The sequence below is a fragment of the Carassius gibelio genome, chromosome A12 (assembly GCF_023724105.1).
Source record: "Carassius gibelio isolate Cgi1373 ecotype wild population from Czech Republic chromosome A12, carGib1.2-hapl.c, whole genome shotgun sequence".
NCBI lineage: Eukaryota > Metazoa > Chordata > Actinopteri > Cypriniformes > Cyprinidae > Carassius > Carassius gibelio.
The window spans coordinates 11,224,346-11,251,235 of NC_068382.1; the positions used below are offsets into that span (position 1 = coordinate 11,224,346).

Sequence of the window (26,890 nt, forward strand, 5' to 3'; positions counted from 1 at the left end):
CTGGGTATAAAAAGAGCCTCTCAGAGTGGCAATGTCTCTCAGAAGTCAAGATGGGCAGCGGATCACCAATTCCCCCAATGCTGCGGCGAAAAATAGTGAAGCAATATCAGAAAAGGAGTTTCACAGTGAAAAACTGCAAAGAGTTTGAAGTTATCATCATCTACAATGCATAATATCATCCAAATATTCAGAGAATCTGGAACAATCTCTGTGCGTAAGGGTCAAGGCAGGATAACCATACTGGATGCCCATTATCTTCGGGCCCTTAGATTGCACTACATCACATACAGGAATGCTACTGTAATGGAAATCACAACATGGGCTCAGGAATACTTCCAGAACACATTGTCGTTGAACACAATCCACCCTGCCATTCGCCTTTGCCATTCGTTTTTTTTTTTACCTATAAAACTCTATAGGTCAAAAAAGAAGCCATATCTAAACATGATCCAGAAGCGCAGGCATTTTCTCTGGGCCAAGGCTCATTTAAAATGGACAGTGGCAAAGTGGAAAACTGTTCTGTGGTCGAATCAAAATTTGAAGTTCTTTTTGGAAAACTGGGACACCATGTCATACGGACTAAATAGGACAAGGACAACTAAAGTTGTTATCAGTGCTCAGTTCAGAAGCCTGCATCTCTGATGGTATTGGGTTGCATGAGTGTGTGAGGCATGGGCAGCTGACACATCCGGAAAGGCACCATCAATGCTGATATATCCAAGTTCTAGAACAACACATGCTCACATCCAGACGTCGTCTCTTTCAGGGAATACCTTGCATTTTCCAACATGACAATGCCAGACCACATACTGCATCAATTACAACATCATGGCTACGTAGAAGAAGGATACGGGTACTGAAATGGCCAGCCTGCAGTCCAGATCATTCACCCATAGAAAACATTTGGCAACTAGAAGCCCGTATTAGACAAGAATGGGACAACATTCCTATTCCTAAACTTGAGCAACTTGTCTCCTCACTTCCCAGATGTTTGCAGACTGTTATAAAAAGAAGAGGGGATGCCACACAGTGGTAAACATGGCCTTGTCCCAACTTTTTTTTTTAGATGCATTGATGCCATGAAATGTAAAATCAACTCATTTTTCCCTTAAAATTATAAATTTTCTCAGTTTAAACATTTGATATGTCATCTATGTTATATTCTGAATAAAATATTGAATTTTGAAACTTCCACATCATTGTATTCGGTTTTTATTCACAATTTGTACAGTGTCCCAGCTTTTTTTGGAATCGGGTTTGTAAATGCCACAGGGGGATATAGTATGATCTAATAAAAGGACAACTAAATGGTAATGAGGAAGAAAATTATGACCCATATCCCGATGAGCATAATCTGCAATTTCAAATTATCCACTTGACTCACTTGTCAGGAATAACATGCTAAAATGTAAATTTTTGTTGCTATTCTAGTTTTCTGCATGTGTACTACAAATTTTATTGTTAAAAGTGACAAACACCAAGGTTTTGAAGGAATAAGTACTAAACACTGTACAGATTCAGCGGCGCTGCCGATCAGCTCTTGCCATATCACAGCGAGCATCATTAGAGGAGAGAGAGAGTAAGAGGACCAGTGGGGGGATGGTGATAGAGCAAGAGATTGAAGAAGGGTGGGCTGAAGACTGTATGTGAGAGAGAACGAGGGAGGGGGAGGTAACGAAGAACCGAGACACACTGAGCCAGTGTAGCAGGAATCGGCACAGAGATGCCGAGGGTCTTTCCATGAAAGCATAAACGCGCTCACGCACGCATGGGTGATGAAAGGTAAGACATACGGGGGCGTTCTCCCTTTTGCATGCTGGGTGTATAATCCTCTCTGTAGACAGAGTGAACAGCAGGGAGAAAGGATTCAGCACTTAAAAGGATCTCAATATCCAGTGATGCATTTTTCACTGGCCACATTCTGTGATGGACAGTTACGGAGAGACTCCGGGATGCATGTCTGCTGGAATGAGGTAGAGGGATGCTGGGTATACCTTAATATTTCTAGGATTCCCTTTAGTTTATCACAGTAAATGCATTCAAAGAGCCTTACTGAATTAGGTGAATTGAAAAATAGTGATTTAAATATTGTATTTAGTGTTTCCTATTTTGTTCCTTTTAGATAATTTTGTGCCATTTTGAAGGTATTCCCTTGCATCTGTGATTTGTATTGTCATGACTGTGTGTGTGGATCAGTTGTTACCCACATTATGGGTTTTAAGAAGGTAAATGACTCAATAAATATAACAAATAATGACTTAGTGACAACATAAAAATCCAAAATGTTTTATATAAGATGTAGGGGATAGAAAATATATATATTTTTCTGCATAAAACCACTAGAAGTCAATGAAAAGTCTACAGCATGTGTGTGTATGTACAGGCAAGATCATATGCAACCTGTCAACTAATGAATCTGCTTGTACTATGTTTTTCGGGTCCATATGCAATATTGTGATGTGTTTTTGATTTGATGGACAGGCTGTTTTCTGATAATCTGCTGAATTTGAATGAATTAGGCTCTATCCCATAGGGCTCATTGACTCCTGCTGATGTCATTTACGATAATCTGCTCCAAAGAGATTTAATTTGATGTGTTTGCTTGTACAAGCATTTACATTATGTGCACACACATACACATACCAAAAGAGAGCTAGAGCTGTCAGCACTAATGGTGGCCTTTAGCAGTGCGTGATAGTGAAAGAGACAGATGGTGGCAGAAGGGTGGCTGAATGACCTTGTCCCCCAACAGGGCACGTTTTCAGCCTTACATGAATCATTTCTGTAAGGGCGAGAATTTGGCAAAAGAACCACTGTTCCTCTGGAGAAAGAGAGAATGATAAAAGGTCAGACAGAGCAGGCCCAAGGTCTTCAAACTGCAAACCAAAAGAGACCATTGGCAATTTAATATTTGTACCATCCAGGTTTTGTGTTTTGGATTGAGGTGGGGTGGCACTTTCTATTTCCCCAATTGTATTTTCAAATGGTAAACTGGGCTGTAAAGTATTAGTAAGATGACTCTGATTTGAGCATATGTCTAGTGAGAATCTTCTCAATGCAGTTGCTGCATGTGAGGAAGAAGGAGGGAGACACAGAGCATCGTAATCTTTCCATCACGCACGTCATAATCAGAGCAAAAGGGGCAGAGAAAGATACTTCTGGGCCTTTAAGAGAATCAGCATGGATTAGAGGGCTTTCAGAAAACCAAAAGTCCGTAGTAAGGTTACAGCTGGTCTGGTACAAGCCGTACCAAAATTTCAGATCATGACACCCCTCAATATATCTTCTCTTGTACTGAGGGTTTAGGCTCCTGTATGTGAAATATACAACCTTCAGAATATCTCTTAATGCATTGTTTGATTTGTTGCCTGGCTACATGGTTTAGTAATACACGATGCTTGCAATCAGACTAAAATCCAGCATTTTTAGACTAGGTTAAAGGGAACTTCTTTCTTTAGTGCAGAGTATACTATTTCTTGTGATGTCTCTCCGGGTGAAAAGCAATGGTAAAGTATTGATTGTTGTTGCCATGGGGATTATTTCCTAAGAGACTCGTTTTCGAGTGAAGTGATCATATTTCTACTTACTTCACTCATTTACTGTGAACTGTGCAGACCACCAGAATCTATCCTCTCTAAAGAGAGATGCTTATCTAGACTCTATCCTGATTAAACTGAGATGACTAAGTGTAATTTAATTTATTGCCATGTCTAATGACTAAAGCTTTCATTCTCCCTCTCTCTTCTCTTTCTTTCTCCTTGTTTTTTTAACTGCGTACATTTTTATCTCATCTTTTTTTTTTTTTTTAACAAAATAGGCAAAATTCCACCATGATAGAGTTTGCTACTTCACAACACAGCAAACCTCACCATGCAAACAGCATTGATATTTAAAGCCATTTCAAATGAAATGATCAAATGAGCATAAAATATTATTACCTTCTAATTGTGTCATACAGGATTTGCCTCATTGATCTGATGTGCCAAATAATTATTGAACAGCTATTTACCATGCAATCTGTAGAAGGGAACTGTTATAACATACTAACGTTAAGGGTTTCCTAAAGCTGGCTTGTGCCATTTTTCTCTATCAGGCTTTTCAGATGAGCCCATATTTTGAGTGACCTGAGAGAAGAGGAGGACAATTTTCTTGCATCTCTGTCTGTTTCATGAGCAGCCATGCCTGTTCTCTCACCTACCACAGGTACATCATTAAGTAGATGTGATTGTAAATTTAACTCACTTGATAATCATAATAAAAGAACAGTAACTTCTTCCTCATTAAAAAAGTACATGTAAAGTTTAAAAATTTTTTTTAAATATCTATTAAAAGCTTTTTTACATGAGAAAATGTTGCGAATACATGATCAATCTAAAATTGGTTTAATCCCCTTATGAAACATTATATTATGAAGCAGATTTGCTTTGAAGCAATCTTTTTGTTTAAAGCGCTATATAAATAGAGGTGACTTGACTTAACAGAATAGTTTATGAAAAGCCTTTTTCAGTACTATTGGCAAATTAAAATCTTTGTTTTTATGTGCAACCACAGTTGCACTAATAGGTGTCAGTAAGTTCTGATGTGTTGGTCAATACAACAGCATTATTATTATTATTATTATTATTATTTTTAAGTATACAGACAAGGAATAACTGTACAAACTGTAAAAATTTTAAAGTATGATTTTATAATATAATAATTTTGTATAATTTTATCTTGCAGGTTTACATGAGATGCTAGCCCTCCTCACTTCCCAGCTTCATCCAGATGCTAATCATAAAGAGGACATGGTTTTCCTCAGGGAGGTCTTCAGTGAGAGGAGCCTCAGCTATCTTATGAAAGTGCGTAAAGCAAATGATAATGTCTAACATCATCCTAATATTGTTTTGGTGAATGATTTTCCATATGTACTGACCTTTCATACAGATCCATGAGCGACTCAGGCAGTTCCAGCTCCAGAGCCCGACCCCAGTGCTCCACAGCGCATCCTGCCTTGCCGAAGATGTAAGTGGTATCTCTTCCTCAATGGTAAACAATCAAAAATCTTCATTCTATCGTATGACTTAATACTATAATATATATACATCCATTCAAAAGCCCTTCAAAATGTTTTTATTTTTATTTTTTTATGTTTCTGAAATATTTAAATTTTGCTGACCAAGACTGCATTTACTTTATGAAACAAAAATGTAACATGTAACAAAAATACAGTAATATTGTAAAATATAATTTCTTATTATTTAAAATAACTGTTTTCTATTGCAATATATATACTTTTTATGTAATTCATTCCTCTAATGACAAAGTAGAATTTTCAGCAGTCTCTACCCCATTCTTCATGGTCATGTGAGCCTTCAGAAATAGTTTGAACATGCTTATTTGGAGCACAAGAAACATTTCTTATATATATATATATTTTTATTATATATTTTTTTTTTCTTCTTTCGATTCTTTCTTTTCTTTCTTTCGATTTTAGCTTACATTGGTCTTGTGGTTTGAATTGACAGGTCACAGAGGAGCTACAGAACGGACCACTGGAAGAAGATGAGAGAGAACTATTAACACTTCTTACTGCTCCACATGTGAAGGTGCAAAACCCACACTTGTGCACTTGTCTTTGTTGAGATTTTCTTAACTGTCGATTATCTTGGTTCATGTCTTTGTGGTGAATTTTCTAATAAATCATCCACTGATGATAAATTTGTCCCTAAAATACTTATGATATTTTTAGAAATAAATTCAGATGCACATTAACACTTGCCCCTTTAGATCCTACTAATCTGTCAATTTGAAAGCCGCAGCATCAGTATGCAAATTCTATATCAGATATGATGCTGACACAACAAAAGTTAAATCAGTATTTAAAATAAATTTAAAGTGATTAAGCTTAATTAATTTCAGTTTGATAGTGTGCAGCATGACAAAATATAATCAGATGACATTTTACTGCCTTCTAATTAGACTTGCTCATTTCCATCATGTGCCCCAGGCATTCCTCTTCACTTTTTTTATTTCCATTCTCTGTCAACCTATCTATGCCTACATGCTAATTCTCTCTCTATCTCTCGCTCTCGTAAACTTTTGTTGCGAATATTTTCTCCATGACCCATCAGGCAGTTCTAACAGTACATGACATAGTGGCGCAGAAGAACTTTGAGCCTGTGCTTCCCCCTTTGCCGGATGATCTAGATGATGAGCTAGAGGAGGAATCAGTGAAGATTGTGCGTTTGGTGAAGAACAAGGAGCCTCTTGTGAGTTTTAGGATTGACTTTTGTCAAAAACAATTTTGAATAGTATTCTTGATGTACTGTCCATCATCATTAGGACGTGCAAAATATAGGGTTGTATTTAATTTGTGCAATCAATTTTGTCTCTTTAGGGTGCAACCATCCGCAGAGATGAAGTAACTGGGGCGGTAGTGGTTGCTAGGATAATGAGGGGCGGGGCAGCAGACCGCAGTGGTGAGTAGCATCTTAGTCCTTCCCCTTGTCAGCATAAAATTTTATGTTGTTTTTTTTTTCTCTGTGCAAAGGGATTTGGTTTTGTTGTTTTTTTTACACTGTGGATGGACAACAACAAAATCTCTCTCAGCAGATTTGATGTAACATAATCTGTGATGATGCAATCAGGAGCCATCTAAGTAAAAAAATATATATATATATTTTATATATATATATATTGTTGAATCTATAAAACCTATGACAGACAACTCAGTTCTCAACAGAGAGATAAAGAGAGGAAATTGAATAACCATTTATTAAAATGTTATAAAAATAAATTGAGAATCTCTCCTGTTAAGAGATCCAAAAGGACATTTAGTAAATTATACAACAGCAACAAGGGGAGACTGTAATCACAGTAGAATCATTATTTTTTATATATTAATAGCATTCTGAGCAGCGGATTTTTCTTATCACAAGCAAAATATTGACTAAAATCCTTGAGATTATGCTTTGCTTTGGGGATTATAGATTAAACTGGAAATATACAGAGCAGATTTTATGGTTGCCATGGAAATTCTGTTGAAATATGACGTGTACCATGCAAGCTTGGTTGTTCTATTGTATAATGACATTAGTATGCAGTTTAAGCTTAAAATGTGTTTTATCAGAAAACCATGTTGAAGAAAAAGTACAAGATAATCAAGGGGAATATAATGTATGATCAGTGCAATTGAGAAAAAACCCTCAATTTACAAAAAAAACAAAAACAAAGATTCATATAATCTAAAAAAAAAAAAAAAAAAACCATTCCCACCACCAGGGCAATAATTAAGAAATTCCAGTCAACTGGAAGTGTTATGAATCAGCTGTGGGTCTATCTTGTTCCAACAATCAAGGATGGTTTGAGTGACCAAAAAATCTCCAAGAATATCAGCTGGAGAATTGTAAAAGTGAGTTGGGTTTGGGCAGTGGCGGCTCCAGACAATTTTGATTCGGGGGGCAATGGGGGGGTCCTGGTCTTTTCAAGGGGGGTCTCATGAAAACCAACAAAAAATACAGTGGACATGGCTAATAACTGCATATTTCTGCTACTAAACAACAAAAACACCTTTGCAATGTAAACAAATGACAGGCTACATTTGTTATTCATATCCTTCACACAGCACTTTCATGTCAGGTATATTATGCATTATTATTGACATTGATATTTTTACATTTATTTCCAGATAGATATTATTGAGTTTACAGGCTAAAGTGGTCTTGCTGTTGTAAACACTGTTGCTTTTGTAGAAAAAAATATTTGCATCACATTTAAAATATAATTATATTTTAATTCATTTCTGAATTGTTTTTATTTTTATAATGATAATTCAGAGAATGAGAAAATCTGAATAAGCCTTACCAGTGTTGTGATAATTATTTTTACGTGTTAAAAATAAATAAGTACTGTAATATAATAAAAGTTTATTCAAATAACATAAAAAAGACCAGACCCCTCGATGCCTGTGAAACTTTTCTCCCTCAAACAGCACGCTAGTGTTACTTCTACACTACAGGCTACACAAAGCAATATAAACAACGTATCTGCATGTTCTCACATCACATCGTTCTTGTAAAATAATAATAAGTAAATAAACACCAAAATCACTTCGCTGAGAATGAAACACCACTTACCAGCTGCCACGATGTTGAAAATATCCTCTAGCAATTAAAAAATGCGCGTGCAGCATGAGGAATCTTCCCGGTTGGATGAGGTCGTAGTCAGGTGAACTGTCATCATGTTGGTAATTTTATTTACGGCTAAATTATTATTAATAAATTGTACTAATATTATGATTGGACGTGGGCAGGCATTCACAAAAGTTTATGTTATTACAAAAAAAAAATTGAGGAAATTTTGCTTTGACAAAAGGGCACTTAAGGGGCAAAGGAGCAGGTGCTCAAGTGAACCGGTTCTTTCGGACAATTCGATCAAATAAACCAGCTGAAAAAAAAATGGTTCACCGGTTCTTTTGCGCTCGATGTAATGCCGTCATTGGCGATGATTGCCCTTCATTCAAGCCTTTGGTTTACCCGCGCTTATAACATTAGCAAAGAATCAGTTCAGAATCAATCACCAAAAGAATCAGTTCGGTTCAGATGCGCTCTGTGTCAGTCTGCTTCGCGCTGAATCACGCATGCGCAGTTATCATCAGCTCATCGGTTCTCGAATCGGACGCGTCCGACAGAAACGGTTCTCGGTTCAGTGTATGAATAAATGTCGAAATAATTATTATTTATTATTGTTCTGCGTAGTTTGAAGAGAAACATTTTTGGATCTTTATCCTGAATATATATATTTTTCAATCAGGAAGAGGCTGGGGGTCAAATGGGGGGTCAAGGCATTTTTTGGCAGGGTCTTGAGACCCCCCAAGACCCCCCCTGGCGCCGCCGGTGGGTTTGGGGGTCTGAAAGTCATCTACATCACCACAAATTGGAAGGTTTTCAAGAAAATAGCCTCTACTTACTTCCAAAAACAAAGTAATGTGTCTTCTTCACTTTGCCAGACTTTACTGGAACTTCAAATAAGATGTGGTTCTATAGTCTATAGATGAAACCAAAATAGAGCTTTTTGGCAATAAACACCAGAGGTGGGTTTGGCGCACAAAGAGAGAAGCCATATGGAAAAAAAAGTACCACATTAAACATATTCTCCAACATCATCAGCCATTATAGGAGATGGCAGAGTGCTGTTATCTTGGCAAAAAGAGGCAGCACAAATTACTGACTAAAAGGGTGTCAATAATTGTTTCCAAAACGCAATAAATGCCATTTTTTAAACAAAACTGAGTGTCCGCCAAAATCAGTATGGTTTCTGGTAATTTTAAGCAAAATGCGATATTCAAGCTATTAGGATGTTTTCTCCCTTTTTTCCAAACCGCGACAAGCACCCTCAAGTCTCCCTCTTTTGCAGAATCTGATATATCCACTCAACCAATCACAGTGCACCATTCCACGCACTCTAGAGAGTAATGGCGGCGCTTTGAATGAACTGCACATTTTATTTTTATTTCTCTACTTTGTATTTTGTGATCAAAAAACAAGGGCTGCACTATAATTCGCATGTGATTGTAATGCGCATCTAATCAGTAAAGTTGGTTCTGTGCTTAATAGTACCGGTAAACCTCCAACACGGGCTTTTAGATGGAGTAACATTTAATACACAAAGCCGTAGATCACTGACAAGCTGCGCTATATTGAATTCATTAAATGAATAACATTTGATTATGAATGCCAGTGTTTTTATTAATGCCATTTATGTTTTTGTTAATACAGCACATAGCACTAGTCAACTAAATGAGTTCCTGTGGCTCAAGTGGTAGAGCATGGCGTTATCAAGGTTGGGGGTTCGATTCCCCGGGAACATATGATAGGTAAAAATTGATAGCCTGCATGCACTGTAAGTTGCTTTGGATAAAAGCGTCTGCTAAATGCATAAATTTAATTTAATTTAATTTAATGTAAATTAATGTAACATGGCAAATATGAATGCACTTTTGGAAGTTAAATGTAAGGGAATAAAATTTTATAATAACTCTTTGAAAATCAAAAATGTTATGTGAAGGTTTGAAACATAAAATAGTGTTTTTCATCTTGCCACTTTCTTGGTAAAGAAAACTACTTTTTACTAAAATTAATCTTAATGGATTTATTGCGTTTTGGAACCAAACTCTTAATATATATTTAACAAAATATATTTGTTTTTGATGTGTTTGCAATTTTGTTTTAAATGAGAGCACAGTTGTTGTTGTTGTTTTAGCAAAAGATCTATATATATATATATATATATATATATATATATATATATATATATATATATATATATATATATATATATATATATATATATATATATATATACACATTTTTTTTATCAATATTCTTTTAAAATATATAGTGTATTGGGTTGCACTTTATTTTACAGTATGTGTACTTACAGTGCAATATTAATAAAAGTGTATGAAATAGAAGTATTTTACACTTTAGGAACCCCCTTTATTTTGAATGCACCATGATAACTGTTCACTGAATTCTTCTTCAGGTCTGGTACATGTTGGAGATGAGTTGAGGGAGGTCAATGGAAATCTAATTATACACAAACGTCCTGAGGAGATCAGTCAGATTCTGGTGTGTTCACTCTTCCGCTGTTGTTTTTTCTAAAGCGGAGTCATTCCAATAAAATTCCTTATCTGAAAATGCACTTACCTGATTTAGTGTCCTTTATTGTTTACTGGGATGCAGTCTCAGTCTCAGGGCTCGATCACTTTGAAGATAATCCCTGCCATTAAGGAGGAGGATAGATTCAAGGAGAGTAAGGTGAATTTAAGCACTTTATTTGAATGTCATAGGACACAACACATAGCAACTGCTTCATAATATGTGTGCAATGTTATATGTTATTTTATTTTGTTTCTGCCTTTAAGGTCTATTTAAGAGCCCTGTTTGATTACACACCATTTGAAGACAAGGCTACACCCTGTCAGGAGGCAGGACTGCCTTTCACACGTGGGGACATCCTGCAGGTAGTGAGCCAAGATGACCCAACATGGTGGCAGGCCAAAAGAGTGGGAGATAGCAACCTGCGTGCTGGACTCATTCCTTCAAGACAGTTCCAGGAGAGGTACACAACATAAATTTACCCTTATTATTACCATATACACCAGATGTCTCAAATATCCAGTGGTGGGGAGGCTGATTCTTCAGTAATTTACTTTTGTTTGTGTACATTAATATTAAGTTTCTTTACTCATTTTATGTAGATTACATAAATGTTTGATGACTTATTAAAATGTAAATGAAATTGTTTATATTAATTGGCTAGTAAAGGAGAGGGAAATACATTCTTGACCAAAATTATGTAGCATTATTTTACTATCCGTTCTGATCTGTATTTTTTTTTTTTTTTATCAAATCAGCCTCTTTCTGCAGTGTTTAATGGGCTGACATATTAAAGGAATAATAATAATAATAATAATAATAATAAAAGCATCAGAGTAATTAATGTCTGTAGGTAAAATAATAATTTCATTTTGAATACATTTTTAAAAGGCTCAGCCTTGTCTCCCTGTGACAATCCACCACTATAGGTCTTCTGAAACAAAGTGTTTGATTTCTCCTTATTGTAATTATATTTCGACTTTTTGTCCCAAATCTGCAGACGACTATTGTATAGGATGAAAATGGGGACGAACCAGAGCCCTAAGTCACCTAGAGCATCACCATGTAAGTTCTCGGCAGCTACTAGGTAGCTAATAGAAATACGGTACCTACTACTTATCTAAAGACATTACCTTCTTGGAAATATTTAAATAAACGCTCTGTAACTGCAGAAATTATTTAGCAGACAGCTGAATATCTCACAGTGAGTATAAGAATATGGGTATAGAATAAACAAAGATGGCCAATGTACAGTGGAGATCAAAATTAGGGAACAACCTACAATTTCCTAAATTTCAAGGTCACTGCTTATATTTAAAATGATCCTAAAGATAGAAGGGCAATTTTTTTTAAGCATATTTCATTAATTAATTGAAACACAATATACAAACTTAAATAAGATGTTTGAAAACTGCAAAAGATGCCTGGTGCTAATTTCCTTAATTATATGACAAACCTTATTTAACTGGCAGCATTTCTCTAATTTTCACTGAGATTACAAGATGGTAGCCTGCTCTAAGTTGACTGAAACCCTGCAATAGCAAGATGTCCAGATAAAGGTCAAATGAAGGACCCTTTCAGCCATCGCAAGAGCAGTTGGATGTTCCTTGAATATTGTTGCTTTACAATTACAAAAATTAATTAAAAAAACACTAAAAGGCTGGTGTGCCATGTAAGACAAATGTACGAGAAGACAGGGTAATGCAGAAACTCTCAATGGGGAATGGGGAATCTGGGCAACACAGCTGGATTTGCTTTGCTTGTAAGGATCTGTTTCGCCACATTTAAGAGAAGTCGGACTGAAAGTGTACTCTGCAGTGCTGAAGCCACTCATCAGCAGAAAGAATCAAAAGGCTAGACTAACCCTTGGTAAGGAGAATCTTGTTTGGACAGAGGAGAGCAGGTCCAAAAGTTCACTTCAGTGATTAGAGGAGGTTACATTTTTGGGGTCAAACTGTTGAAAGACTGAACACGAGTGTGTAAAGAAGTCTGTGAAAAGTGGAGGAGGAAGTTTCATGGTTTGCGGGATGTTTTCTTCAACAGGAGTTGGGCCTCTTAAATAAATACGTGGCAGGGTGAATGCATATGTTTATCAGAAACTCCTTCAGCAACATGTGGTGCATTCCATGAAAGAATCTTGCAATCAGCCTGCAATTTTCCTATAAGACAATGCCACTGTAGCACTCAAAACAGATTCCGTCAAGCTAAGAACACTGAAATAAGGAAATAATTGCTCCAGACATGCTGATCTAAACCCAATTTAAAATCTCTGAGAAATCCTTGGTGATAAAGTTATAGCTAATAAACCCAGTCCAGTTACCTAACTGTGGCAGAGACTGGATTTTGATCTCCACTGTACATATTTTACCCAGACCTATCACAAATGACAATATTTTCAAGATTCCGTATTCATTTGCTTTATTCATGTTTCAGCAATTGTGTTTGTTTCCTTATTCTGCTTGCCTCAGGGGACCAAACTTGTGAAAAAGGTAGGTGATTTTTGTAAAAAAAAAAAAAAAAATATATATATATATATATATATATATTTACCTATGAAATAAATAGAAGGTAACATTTTATATTATAGTATCCTGTTACACAAAGTTAGTATAGCAGTAATAATAAGTTATGCATAATTACTAACCCATTTCCAGAAAAAAAATTTTTAGATTAGATTTTTACATGTACCTTGTGTTTCCGCTTCCTCTTCTCTAAAGCAGAGCAGCATGGCCTAGCCTTCTTTGCTGCCTTTTCCTGAGGGCGGGGTTTATCTGGGTTTGTTAAGTCACGAACCCGGGAAGTAACTTGTTGTAGTCATTAAACTGCCAGAATTTTAAATAAAATTCAAACTCAAGCAGTAACATTACAAATTACATTACATTATATAAAAAAGTGAAATCACAATCAACATCAACCACAATATAAACAAATTTAGATTTTTGGTGGCTGCAACAAATTCAAAAATATTGGGACATATGCAAAATAAAAGCAAAAATATTATAAATCAGATGAACTGGTAATATTTGAGGGTATCATGAATCATGATTGCGTATAAAAAGCATCCACTAAAGTCTCAGAGTTTGCAAGCAAAAATGTATCATGGCTTACCACTTATCAAACTTATAGGGATAGTACACCTGAACATTTTTTTTTTTTTTAATTCTGACCTTATTTACTCACCCACAACTTGTTCCAAACCTGTATGAGTTTCTTTATTCTGTTGAACACAAAAACAATATTTTGAAGAATGTTGGTAAGCAAACTGTTGATGGTAGCCATCAACCAAGTCAATAGCTACCAGCAACTGTTGGTTACCAATATTCTTCACATAACATAATGTAACATTACATAACGTAACATAACATAACATAACATAACATAACGTTCAGAAATGTTCTGTTTTGATTTAGGTTATTTTTAAAACCTCAGCTTTTTCTACAGGGTTTGGCCATGCGCCCACACGCAAACGCAGCACAAGGTCACTGAAACCGAACATTTTTTAAAACGCCTGCAATGGTGAAGTTTTTCAAAAACTCTGGTTGCAGTGTTATCATTTAGATGGCAAAACCGGTGTTTTGGGCTTGTGAACTCAAAGAGCCTACACTGTTATCTCCACCCACTGGGAATGTTTCCAGGCTTCTGATTGGCCAACATGGCTTTATGGTTCAGATTATATCGCCACCTGTTGGTTTGGCATGCATTTGACAGTTTATCATAGCATGCATTTGCGTTTGCATGTGGACAGAGATTTTTTTTTTCTCTCTCTTTTTAAACGAACGTAGGAAAGCCTCTGTTTGTAAAAAATACACGTGTACATGTGGACATGGCCTTAGTTTTCTGCTCCTGTTTGCCTTCCTGAGTTTACTATAGTTACTAATAGTCACACATACAATTTCACTCTGTTCCTTGCTGGTTATTGTTTAGGTGTTGTGCTATGTTTACTTCAGTGATCTTCTGTGTTTCTTCAGTGAGGATTTATAATTAAAAGACTTTTGGAACTTTACTCATTTGTCATGAGCTTTTATGTAGCACCGACACGTTGCAATAATATCACATTATATAATATATTGTAATGTCATGTAATATAAAATGCATTCAGGTTTAGAACAACTGAACCTTTAATGAGAGAATAGTAAAATGATTAAAAAAAAAAGCAAATAACCATAAACAAGGGGTGCCCAAACTTGGTTCTTGAGGGCAGATGTCCTGCAGAATTTAGCTCCAACCTGCCTCAACACACCTGCCTGGAGGTTTCTAGTATGCCTAGTAAGAGCTTGATTAGCTGGTTCAGGTGTGTCTAATTTGGGATGGATCTAAGCTCTGCAGGACACCGGGCCTCCAGGACAGAGTTTGGGTACCCTTGCCATAAACCCTTACTCTATAGTAAATATGTGTTGTTAATTAATATTACTCAGTACTTATTTGTACTGTAACAATGACACCTTAATATAAAGTGTTACCTAATGAAATAGAAATATTTGTAAATTATTTTCAAATCAATTCATAAATCTATAAAATGGGTATTTTAGGTATTTGTTACTAATATGTATGTCTAAGCAATTATAAGAATTCTTTAAAATTTTTAACTACAATACTCTGAATACCCAGTACAGATGCTGAAATCCCTTCGCTCAGTGCTTGCTGCTTTATTTTGCTGTTGTGGTTCTCTTGGCCTCTCCAATAACTCTTTCCTATAAAATGTCCTTGTAAAGTGTGATCCCCACTGATTCTCCTCTCCTGCCTGTACCCTTTAATCTATTGTGTTCTCCTGAACCACCCACCAACCCTCCAGAGGACTGTGACAGTGAGGGCAGTGTCAGTGGACAGCATATAGGTGAGAGCTGACACCTTACACACTGAATGAACTCCACATGGCTTTGGCTTTGGATGATGCTTTTTTCTGTGGTGTGGTGCGCTTTACATATCATCTGGTTTTGTTGTGAGTTCTTCAGTACACTTCAGCACAGAGCTTATGCGCTTGGCACATCCTAAGTCCCCAGCCATTGGTCACATCTTGAGCCCACTGCTCTGCTGCCAGCTTCGGACAACTCCCTCTTTGAGTTTTAGTCTCAGTGGTTTTTAGTGTGTGCTTTTTGCTAGGAGGAAGATTGCCATATTGATGCACTTACTGTTTGTGTTGCTTACTGCTTAAAGGGACAGTTCAACAAAAATAAAAATTCTGTAAATTACTCAGTCTCATGTTATTCACTTGAGCCTGTATGATTTTCTTCTTTCTTAAAACTCCTTTTTCTCAGAATACTAAAGCCTTTTTCAATCACGCAATGTTACCGCACGGCCATTGGTTCATGCAGTGTATTAAAAATGGGCCAATGGCTCAGCAACGGAGCTGCACAAGCCTATGGTAGCACACCCACCAGATCCCACCAATATAGGCAGGAGATCTGGCTTGAGCTTGTGTCTCCACTCCTTGATTTGCCTGATTACCTGTGTAATCAGGGAAATCGAGGGAAAGACATAAAGGAGGAGGTTGGGCCTGTCATAGGCCAACACATCATTGCCATTTGAAAAGTAAAAATGATCTTCCCAGAAATGATATCCGTTTGCTGGGGGACAGCACGCTCTTGGCAAATTTGACCCTGAGTCCCAGGCACTCCAAGTGGCTGAGGAGTAAGAATCTGTGGTATGATAGCTCATTCTCCAACTGGGCCAAGATGAGCCAATTATCGTCGAGATAATTCAGGATGTGTATTCCCATCTGTCTGAGCAGGGAAAGAGCCGCATCCATGCACTTTGTAATAGTGCGGGGAGCTAGGGACAGTCCAAAGGGTAGGATTGTGTACTGATATGCCATTCCCTCGAAGACAAATCTCAAGATTAGCCTATGGTGGGGGGCTATCTGAATGTAAAAGTAGGCATCTTTCAGATCCATTTAAAATAACCAGTCCCCTGGGTACTATGGCTGTCAATTTTTTTTTTTTTTTTTTTTTTTTTGAATTTCGAATTTCTAATATTTGTCGAATTTAAAATAAAAATCCACATTCGAATGAAAAATATTTTTGCGCAGATGGATGCCCGGCTGTCCGCGAGCCCCCTTGGTGACGATAATTACATTATGCAGACAGTGCGCGGATGCGGGTGGTTAAATTATACTTTGGCAGTTTATCAGTGGTGCACGAGATGCGATGACAATATAAGTGTCATTGCATTATAATGCTTTTGTTAACCTATACAGTTGAAGCAACTAGATGCAGCGCTGCTGCGATGTTCATTAAAAAAACTGCGGAAAAACAGAGAACAGAACGCATATTCACACAGAACGCATATTTCACTAATATATAGAGAGGGATATCTTCTATCACCATTGCATTCATGTTTCACACAACAGAGCCACATGTTTAGAAAGCCATGTAAAATTAAGGTTTTTAAATATATTAAAAAACCTATCTTGAGACTTTATGGTGAGTTTTTCCCATTCCACTGCATCTCATGTTTTAATGAAAAACTTTGTGTGATTGGCTTTCACCCCTTTGTATTAAAGGTCCTATGACATGAAAATTTCACTTTCTGGGGTTTTTTAAGTTTAATATGAATTCCCCTAGCCTGTATATGGTCCCCAAGTTTCTAGAAATTTGAATCGGTGTAAATCGAGATTTTTCTATCTTTCTCTGCCTTTGAGAAAATGGAAGCTCAACCAGGCTGATCTTGAATCTCCTCGTTGTGACGTTACAACGAGAATTGTTACCTCCCCTTTCTCTGCTTTGCCCGCCCAAATATTTACATATAATTCAGTCGCAATGTCAGCAGTCAGCACAGGCGTTACAAACAAACTTTTATGATATGGATTCGACAGCACCGCCACAAACAGTGAGTAACAGTGTTCATTAATGCCTGATCTGTGATCAGTGATTTCTGATGGGTAGCTAATCATTCAAGTTCACACAGACTTTCTTTCTAAATCGTTTAATACTGTTTATGCATCAGTGAATCAAGCCAGTGACTAAACGATCAACTTCACGTTGTTTCTCTTAGTAGCATGAAACAAATCTGTTCAAAGAACACTCGCTTTTTTCCGGAGCATGCCCAAACTGCCGTTACAATGAATGACGCTGTTATGCTGCACAGCGGAGCTCTTACTGTATTCATGTGTTTGCTGTTAGCTGTGTTGAAAGCATTTTGTGAGAAAATGTGTTGCAATAATGACGAGATCACTGCATCCACGCGATAAACAGACTCTGTCTACTCAATGCTCATCACTGCAGCCTTTCATGTGATGGGAAAAGATCGAAAAAATAATTATATAATCAACAAATCCACGATTCGTTAATCTCGACAGCTGTCTCGACAGCTGTAATAGTAAATATATATATATATATTTGAGAGGGGTTCCACATGAACGCATTTTGAATGCAAAGATGTCAGCCAATCACAACAGTTGTGGTTTACTCGGAGTCTCACAGCAGACACGCCCCTTCAAACAGAGCATTCAAGCCAGAGGACTTATATCAGGATCTAAAAATGCTTTTTATTTCTAAATTTTAAATGTAAAAATCATACTAACAATATAAGTACACCTAAGGAAACATTAAAAAGCATTTAAAGAAAAGGAAATAATCCATGTCATGGGACCTTTAAACTATGCATGCACACATTATGCTGTTTTGTTTATAGTTCTTTAGGCTACTTAATTATAATTGGTTTATAAACATTATTTTAAATATTATGCACTTTTTTCACAGTCATATTTTCTTATGCTTTGAATAAACGTGCATTGCTAATATTTTGCCCAATGCACCCTCTTGTGGCCTCAGAAGAGAAGCCAAAAGCTTTTCTTTACCCTAACTGAAATTATGCATTTTAAATTTGAATATAATTCGAACATTGACAATATTGAATTGCAAATTCGAATTGAGTTTTTCAGACATTTAAGCTGCTTAAGGGATGGTTAGGTCGTGACAAGAATTTGACCCCTCCTCTTCCTGTCCTGTGGATCAGGTTGACGCTGGAGGCGCTGGATCCAGCACTACCTTGGGCCGGGGTCCTTGGCACTTAGGTAACTGGTGGTGTTTATCTGATCGTGAGTAATGTTGGGGTGACTGGCTGCAGTCGCAGAGAATAGAGCATTTTGGCAAGAAGTGTTACATTGCCTGGGACGACTTCTGTACAGCAGTGAAGCGTTCTGCAAACCCTTCAACCGCAGGTCAAAACTGGGCATCGGGGGAGACCAGAGAGTCAGGGAAGGGGACCTTATCCACATCCTTGACCATAGGTGGTGTTCCAGCACTACAAGGCTGGTCATGGATCTACTGATTGCCTAAGCCATCATCTTAGTGCCATGAAAAGCCAGGTTGGTTGCGCTGCATAGCTCTTTGAAAGCCGGTCCCGTCTGGTACAGACTCGTCCATTTTCTGAAGAACTTGGGAACCTGGAGGATAGCCATGGAGTGAAGTGGATGGGTGGGCATCCTTTTGCTTCCAGCCGATGGCCGTGGGTGGGCAGAGATGTGCAGCCACTGACTCATCCAGGGGAGGCAGTATATCATACCCCTTTTCTTTGGTACAGTCAACTGTAGTGAGGGGAGACAAAGAGGAGGCATACATGTGGGCCGAGTTAGGGGGCATGCCAAGATTTGGTGATCTCTTCATGGACTTCTGGAAAGAATGGAAAAGCTTGTCGTCGAGGGCCTTTTCGGTGCCCCAGCAATAATCCATTCATCCAGGCAGCTACAGATGGAGTCCACTGGCTGAGGCCAGTCAAAACTCAGCTGTTGCAAAAACCTGGATACAGAAAAGTTTGGCGTCCATCCATGCAGCTGGCAGCACTGGGCTCTGCAGACAGTAGGGGGCGGAGGCAAAAGACAAGCCCACCAACTCCTCCTCATCTGAGGCAGCCAGAGATGCAGTTGTCCATGGCGTCACACTCACTTCCACCGAATTAAATCGGATCTCTCTCATAGTGTGAAGATCTCTAATATCTCCGATATTGTCCTGCCTACTGGAGCTGCTGGACAAGGGCCATTCCCCTTCCACACTCAAGGTCTATTTAGCAGCCGTAGCAGCTTCACATGCTCCTATAGCTGGCCTGACGGTGGGTATAAACAGCCTAGTTGTTTGCTTTTTGAAAGGGTCTTGGAGGCTCAGGTAATCTGAAGATCGTATGGCTAAGTGCACACTTATATAGCCAGATGCCCCGCCCATATTGGCAGGCTCTGGTGGGCTGTGACGCCTTAGGTTCATGCTGCTCTGCTGCTGAGCCATTGGTTAGTTTTTAATACACTGCACCTTCCAATGGCCGTGCAGTTACACTATGTGATTTAAAAAGGGTTCAGTATTCTGAGAAAAAAGCAGTTTTTTCTCCTTATAATGAAAGTTAATGACAACCTGTGAAAACATATACAAGCATTCTGAAGTCATACAGTAGATTTGTACAAGGAATAGACATTGAGAAGAATTTTATCTCAAATGTAGACCTCAGCATATTCAAATTTCAATTATTTGTCATGTTATATTCACATAAACTTGACACATTGGCATTTATTTCTTGACATCCCAAGTCCCTATTCATCGTTAATTATATGGCAAAAAAACAACAACAACAAAACAACAAGGTGGAACAAAGGTGTGGAAGTGCATTTCGACAACATAAGAAAAAATCTAAAGTTATAATTATGACATAAAAAGTTAAAATTACGAGATAAAAGTCATAGTAATGACATAATTTGAAATTATGTCATCAATATGACAAAAGTAGAAAGTATAACAAGGTTGAAACTATGATAAAATATTTCTAATTATGTTGAGTTATGTTATGACTACATTTTTTGTCAGCATTTTATCTTATATTGATGACTTTTTATTTCAGTTATGACTTTATATCTCACAATTTATATTTTTATTATAGTTCATAGTTATAGTTATCATAGTTATAATTTGTCATAGGTATGTCTGCATTGTTAATCATTGTTAAATGTTTTTTCCCTAATACACATTGGACACAATTATTGGTACCCCTAGAAATTCTTATGAGTAAAATATCTGTGAATTATATTCCAATGTATATTTACATTTTTAAATAAACCAGTGTGATTATGAACATGAAATTATCCAGCCATGGCTTCCTGTTTCATATAAATATAAATAGTAGGGAAAACAAAGGCCAAATTCCCTTAATCATCCATCACAATAAAAACTAAAGAATATATTTCTGATTTGCAGCAAAAGATAATTGAGCTCCACAAATTAGAACGTGACTTAAAGAAAAGAGCTAGAGCAGTAAAAAAAATTGCAGTATCCACCATCAGGGTAATAAATACGATTATTAAAATGTTACAAATCTGCCTGGAAGAGGACATGTGTCTATATTATCCTAATGCAAGTTGAAGAGGAGAGTTTGAGTGTCTAAAGATTCTCCAAAGACCACAGCTTGAGTCTCAGGGACAGAAAACCTTGAAAAAAATGTAAGCATTCAAACATTTAAAAGCACCTACACCACAATGTTCTCATCCCAAAAAAATAAAATAAAATAAAATAAATAAATCCCCAGCTTATTCTGTTGTCAGACACACCTGGGAATTCACATGGAACTGGCTTATATGTTCAGATGTAACAAAAAAATTTACTTTTCACACAAGAATTAAAAGTACCCCATGTGTACACTGAAATACAATATACTGCTGTATTTTTGATGTTGTGGGCCTATATTTCTGCTGAATATTCTGGACATCTTGTTTATATACATGCCATCTTTAATTATATATACCAACAGATAAAAAATCAAAAAGTGAAAATCTTATAATGGGAAATGTTTGGATCTTCCAACTGGACAATAATCCAAAAACAAAACTTAAAAACAACTCATAAATGGGTCACATGGCACCAAGCAAAAAGCTTCTGCTATAGCCATTCCAGTTCCCTGACCGAGGCCCTATAGAAAATTAGTGTGGTGAACTGAAGAAGAGAAGCATCATCATGGAGCTGGGAATGTGAAGGGTCTGGATGAAGGAATTGTCTCTGATCTCTTGTCAGGTGCTCTCTAACCTCATCAGGCATTATAGGAGAAAACTCAGAGCTGTCATTTTGCCAAATGGAGTTGTCAAAAAGCACTGAATAAAAGGGTATCGTTAGTTGTGTCCAATGTGTATTAGAGAAAAACATTTATGTCTTGATATTTCCCCCCATTTAAAATTCTTATTCTCCAGTGAAGACTAGATTTATGTGATTTTTTTAAATAAAAGATCTAAATTATTAACAGTCCAGATTTAATTTCCCAAGCCTTTTTTGATCATATTTACCAAGGTTGCCAATAATTCTGACCATGGCTGTATATTAATCTCATAATAGCAATGCATTATTTTTTCCTTGTGTAGTGGAAATGGGCTTTCACAGTCATGGAACTTATGCACGTATGACATTTTTTGAAGAACTTTTCCTATAAGTATGAACAACAAGTGCACTGCTATTGCCAGGGAACTATTGCTGTGGGCTAATGGCTCACACAAGCTTTGGCATGGTTGATAGCTCGTGATAGTCTCTGTAGAAATATGCTGGATGTGTGATGGTCTAACATTAGTTGTAGTTTCTCCAAAGTGTAAGGCGGTGGCACCGTCCTGTGGTCAGGCCTTTTCCTGGGAGTTTTACTCAGGTACCATGTTTTCTCATACTTGTAAGGTGAATAGATGCATTGCTGCTTTTACATATTCACTGCATATACAATTTTACAAAGCAGATGAATAGCATGTTTCTGTTTTCCCCTGAGATGCAGCTGTTACATAGAATCAGCAGCAGTGTGAGAGACATAATATTTTTAGTCTGGAAGATGCACCTCTTTCCATCCTTGTTTGTCTAATCTTTGTGTTTGTGAAATTCAGTCAAGTCTATTTTTGATCTTCTCTATGTTTTAGATGTACTTTATCTATGTTGATCTATTGGAAAATATTTCTGCTCTCACAGCTGGTCTAAGGCGAAGCTTCAGACTAAGCCGAAAGGATCATCAGGGTTCGACCAAAGAGTCTCGTCCAGCAGAGTCCACAGAGAGTGAGTTTTTCATATATGAAGAGGTGACACTATATCAGATGAGACCACAAGACAAACCAAGACTTGTGGTGCTGATAGGTAAGATTCAATGGATGTCAGTACTTTCTAAATGAGTCATTCTTTTATTGACCTTCACAATCTCATCTCCTTTTTTTCTCTGCAGGATCTCTTGGTGCTCGAATCAATGAGCTGAAGCAGAAGGTGATTGCTGAGAATCCTCATCGGTACGGTGTTGCTGTGCCACGTGAGTTTCATTTTTCCATTAGTCCAACATTAGAGACTGTGACTGTGGGAGGTCCTGGCTGATACTGTACATCAAGAAGCTGAATCAAAGTAGAACCTACTTTTGGTTCAGATTCATGACCTAAGGCTTCTATTTTTTTTTTTTTTTTTTTGTATAATATATTATACTGTATTTATTCTATTAACTAATATTAATAATATCTCTAACAGACACAACAAGACCCAGGAAGAGCCATGAGAAGGAAGGTGTAGAATACCACTTCATCTCCAAGCAAGCCTTTGAGGCTGACATCCAATCGAATAAGTATGTTATATCCAATTATTTTAATAACTATGTTGGGTGCACTTTTGGTCAATATTGTAACACATTTGTTTGCCAATTTATTAAAGGCATAGTTCACCACGAAAACCTAAATTACCATCTGTTGTAACTGCATGGCAATTTTCTTCTTATGTGTTCTGAGAAAGAATCAAAATTATACAGGTTTGGAACAACATGAGGGTGTGTAAATGAAAATGAAAATTATCCCTTTAATAGAGATATTAAATTACATTTTGCTGTTATTTGTATTGACACAAAACATTTATTGTGTATGCCCAGGTTTATTGAACATGGTGAATATAAGAATAACCAATATGGGACAAGTCTAGAGTCAATCCGGAGTGTCCTGGTGAGAAGTAAAGTGTGCCTAGTAGATGTTCAACCTGAGGTAAATAGAATATTTTGCCATTGTAATTATTGTCAGTATCAGTTTTTCTCAATATATCTGATTCTGAGCTCTGGTCATATGTGATGTGAATTAATACATAAATGAAGTAATTTAAATAAATAATTAACTGCAGCGAACTTGTAATCATAATGAATTTTATTTGCACTGAAAAGTAATCAAATATCTTTGATAATTTGATAATAGCCCCCTTTGTTTTACATGGCACAATGTAAAACAGGTTTACAGGTAGATTATTTTATAATAGTCATGTTATAAAATCACAAATCGCTTTGGATACAAGTGTTTGCTAATAATACATTTTATAAATAGTGATCTCTTGCACCATGGTAATGTTTCTGTTCAACCTAATCTGGAATTGAATCTCCAACGACATTAGTAGAGACACTGACCTTGATTTTTGTTGAGCACATAATAAGAAACCATGCTAATATTTATATATTTTTTACTATAATTCTCAGGCTCTGAAAATTCTCCGTACAGCAGAGTTTAAGCCCTATGTGATTTTTATAAGGCCACGCATCCCTGAGATTTGTCGGCAACGTAGCTCTCCCACATCACCAGGAAGGGGTGATAATGGACACATCACAGTAAGCCTGATTTATATCACCATACTACTCTAAAGCAGCTAGTAAATCCCTGTTATTTAACTCTTATATTGTACAGTCTATGTACAGTCAACAAAATCTTTCTCTTTCTCTCTCCTGTTGTGAAAAGGATGAAGACCTGCAGGACATGAGACAGTCTGCCGAGCAGATGGACCAGCAATATGGCCACCTAGTGGACAGGGTACTGGTAAAGGAGGACTCTGCCAGTGCCTGTGTAGAGCTGAGGAATATTCTGGAACGACTCGAGAGAGAGCCGCAGTGGGTGCCTGTCAGCTGGGTCCGCTCTTGATCCTCCCTCCTTCCTTAAATTCAAATGCTCACATATGGTGTAATGAAAACATGTATTGAACCTCTCTGCCTCTTTCTGAGTCTGCTGCCAGTTTCCGTTTCATTCTGTTCGACTGAAGTAATACAAAAGCAAAATACAAATGTCAGCTGACTTGTTGAAACTGGGTCTGTTGTACTGCGCTAGTATAAGACTTTGCATGAAAGTAGCATTGACAAGAAGAAATGTATCATTAATAGCTGAAAGAATTAGTTTTCTGTGGAAAAAAATGGTTGTCCTTAGTTCTGTCAAGTGAGCTGCACAAAAAAAAAAAAAAACATCAGATGAGGAAAGCATCACTTGAATGTGAGGACAAACGCTGACTCAGGTTCCCTTTCAGTCGGTCACATTCGACGTTACAAAAAGGGAACTCGCCTGAGAGCCCAATCACCTTCGAGTGGTATAAAAGGAGCAGCGCGAGCAACTCGCAATTTTGCTTCGGAGACGAGCACATCGCTTGCTGCTTTCACCCGTGTGTGTTTCAAGCAAGAGTCACTGGTGTTGGTGTGACGGCGCGATCCAGCGGTTCGTCTGGGTTTCCTGCGACAGCTCCTGAGCGCTTCAACACCTCTGAAAGAGCTACTTCCTTTCACAAAAGAGTACAGGCCGATTTGCGTCTTTTTAAAGATGTCATTTCGCCCATGTGTTTCTGGGTGCGGTCGATACATCGCTCCTCGTGAGGCCACGATTGCTGTGTCACGTGTCTGGATGGCTCATGTTCTAATTGCGGGGACATGACCATCTCAGCGTTGAGATTGAGACTCGATTACCTTAAAATGTATAGAGTCCCCTCTGCCACACCCTGTTCTAGCTCTTCTTCTCGCAAGAGGGCTACTTCGGCTGGTGGCCAGGGTGATCTGAGGGTTACCGTGTGTGCTTCCCCGATAAGCCAACCTCCTCAGGCCACACCCCCCTCACATACGCCGCAGCCGGTTGAGTTTCCGTATGAGTTTGCTGGACCCTCTCAGGCTCATGACATCTCATTTGGGGCTCGTGGAGAGGACTGTATGTCGATCGCCGCATCACAAGGCGGGCTTGAGCCCTCGGCAGATGACGATTCGTTGTCCGAGTCCGATCCAAAGCTGACGGCTGTGCTTTCCCAGGCATCGAAGAGTATCGGACTTGAGTGGAAGTGGTACCAAGCTGCCCTCCAAGCCTTGTAAGTTCTCGACCACGCTTGTGGCGAAGGCTTACAGAGCTGCGGGTCAGGCCGCTTCAGCCCTGCATGCCATGGCCTCCCTTTAGGTCTATCAGGCCAAGCTACTCCAGCAGCTGCAGGAGGGCAGTGCTGACCCAGGGGTTTGTCAGGAGGCGCGTACTGCTACTGACCTCGCTCTCCGGGCGACGAATGTCACTGCGCGCTCCTTGGGTCAGATAATGTCCATTTTGGTGGTCCAGGAGCGCCACCTATGGCTGAACCTGGCAGGCATGAGGGAGTCTGATCCAAGCAGCCTGCTAGCATACATCCAGCTGGAATATGCTACCCAGTGTATTCTGTGTAAGCTATAGGCCCCCACTCTTGCTGGCCTCACGACAGTGTGCTATCACTCACACGGGTCGCTGGAAGACACTCATGTGGCGTATTGTAAGGGACCCAATTCGTAACATCAAACGTGATCGGCTGAAAGGGAACGTCTTGGTTACGTATGTAACCCTCGTTCCTACGTCCCCTTGCCACATTGCTGTTCCGCTGAACAGCCGGGTCACTGGCTCGGCACCTCAGCGAAGACTTGAATGCTAGTTACTCGCGCTGCTCCTTATATACCCGCTCTGTGGGGCAGAGCTCGCGATGCAAATTCCTTTGTGTATCATTGGCTTGTTTTGTACCATTCAAAGGTGATTGGGCTCTCGGGCGAGATCCCATTCGTGACGTCTCCGTTCCCTCCTTCAGGGAACGACGGTTACATTACATACCTTCCAAGATGTTTCTCTCACTGTGTCAAAGCTGGTTTCTGCCAGGCAAACCATCTAGTGTGAAAGTCTCTTGTTTTGTTATCTTCAGCTTATGCTGGCAGTGTATATTTAGTCAAATGTAAATGGGAATGATGTAAAATATCATATTGTTTATTTGCAAACAACTTACATGTTTATACTTGTGTCAAATAAAATGTTGTATTTGTTCACAACCTGTCATAATTTAGTTGTCCATGTAATTGTCAAAGTTTTTGAATCAAACTGTTGACTATGTCTGTGTAGTTTATTAGACAAATTCTACATTATAGTCAAAGAGCATAAGGCATGTTAACATCTTTATGGCCATATAGTACTGTTCAAAATGTTATGATTGTGTACCCTTTTAGTTTATATGGAGTATTTTTGAATGTTAATTGTTATAATAAAAAATACAGTCTGTATA

General features: G+C 38.0%; 1 protein-coding gene across 4 annotated transcripts; it reads left to right on the forward strand.

The window, feature by feature from the left end:
• Nucleotides 1-1,613: 1,613 nt before the first annotated feature.
• Nucleotides 1,614-26,888, forward strand: mpp3b (MAGUK p55 scaffold protein 3b). 4 transcript variants are annotated; one of them, XM_052612233.1, is made up of 20 exons: nt 1,614-1,782; nt 4,094-4,203; nt 4,723-4,841; nt 4,927-5,004; nt 5,508-5,588; nt 6,114-6,251; nt 6,380-6,461; nt 10,525-10,610; nt 10,725-10,799; nt 10,907-11,103; nt 11,641-11,705; nt 13,109-13,129; nt 15,433-15,474; nt 22,173-22,238; nt 22,547-22,708; nt 22,794-22,874; nt 23,084-23,177; nt 23,475-23,583; nt 24,063-24,191; nt 24,319-26,888. In XM_052612233.1, the coding sequence occupies exons 2-20, from the start codon at nt 4,179-4,181 to the stop codon at nt 24,496-24,498; spliced, it is 1,830 nt and encodes a 609-aa protein (XP_052468193.1). In that variant the 5' UTR covers nt 1,614-1,782; nt 4,094-4,178; the 3' UTR covers nt 24,499-26,888. The 4 variants fall into 4 exon arrangements, with proteins under 4 accessions (XP_052468193.1, XP_052468195.1, XP_052468196.1 ...); XM_052612234.1 differs by lacking the exon at nt 1,614-1,782 and adding an exon at nt 1,831-1,973; XM_052612235.1 differs by lacking the exon at nt 22,173-22,238.
• Nucleotides 26,889-26,890: the final 2 nt, after the last annotated feature.

Bases quoted from the DNA above. Each gene is read 5' to 3' on its own strand.
- mpp3b (XM_052612233.1), top strand. From the start codon at position 4,179: ATGCCTGTTCTCTCACCTACCACAG. The intron at 6,252-6,379 runs GTGAGTTTTAGG...TTGTCTCTTTAG, and splicing joins TGAAGAACAAGGAGCCTCTT to GGTGCAACCATCCGCAGAGA. The intron at 23,178-23,474 runs GTATGTTATATC...GTGTATGCCCAG, and splicing joins GCTGACATCCAATCGAATAA to GTTTATTGAACATGGTGAAT.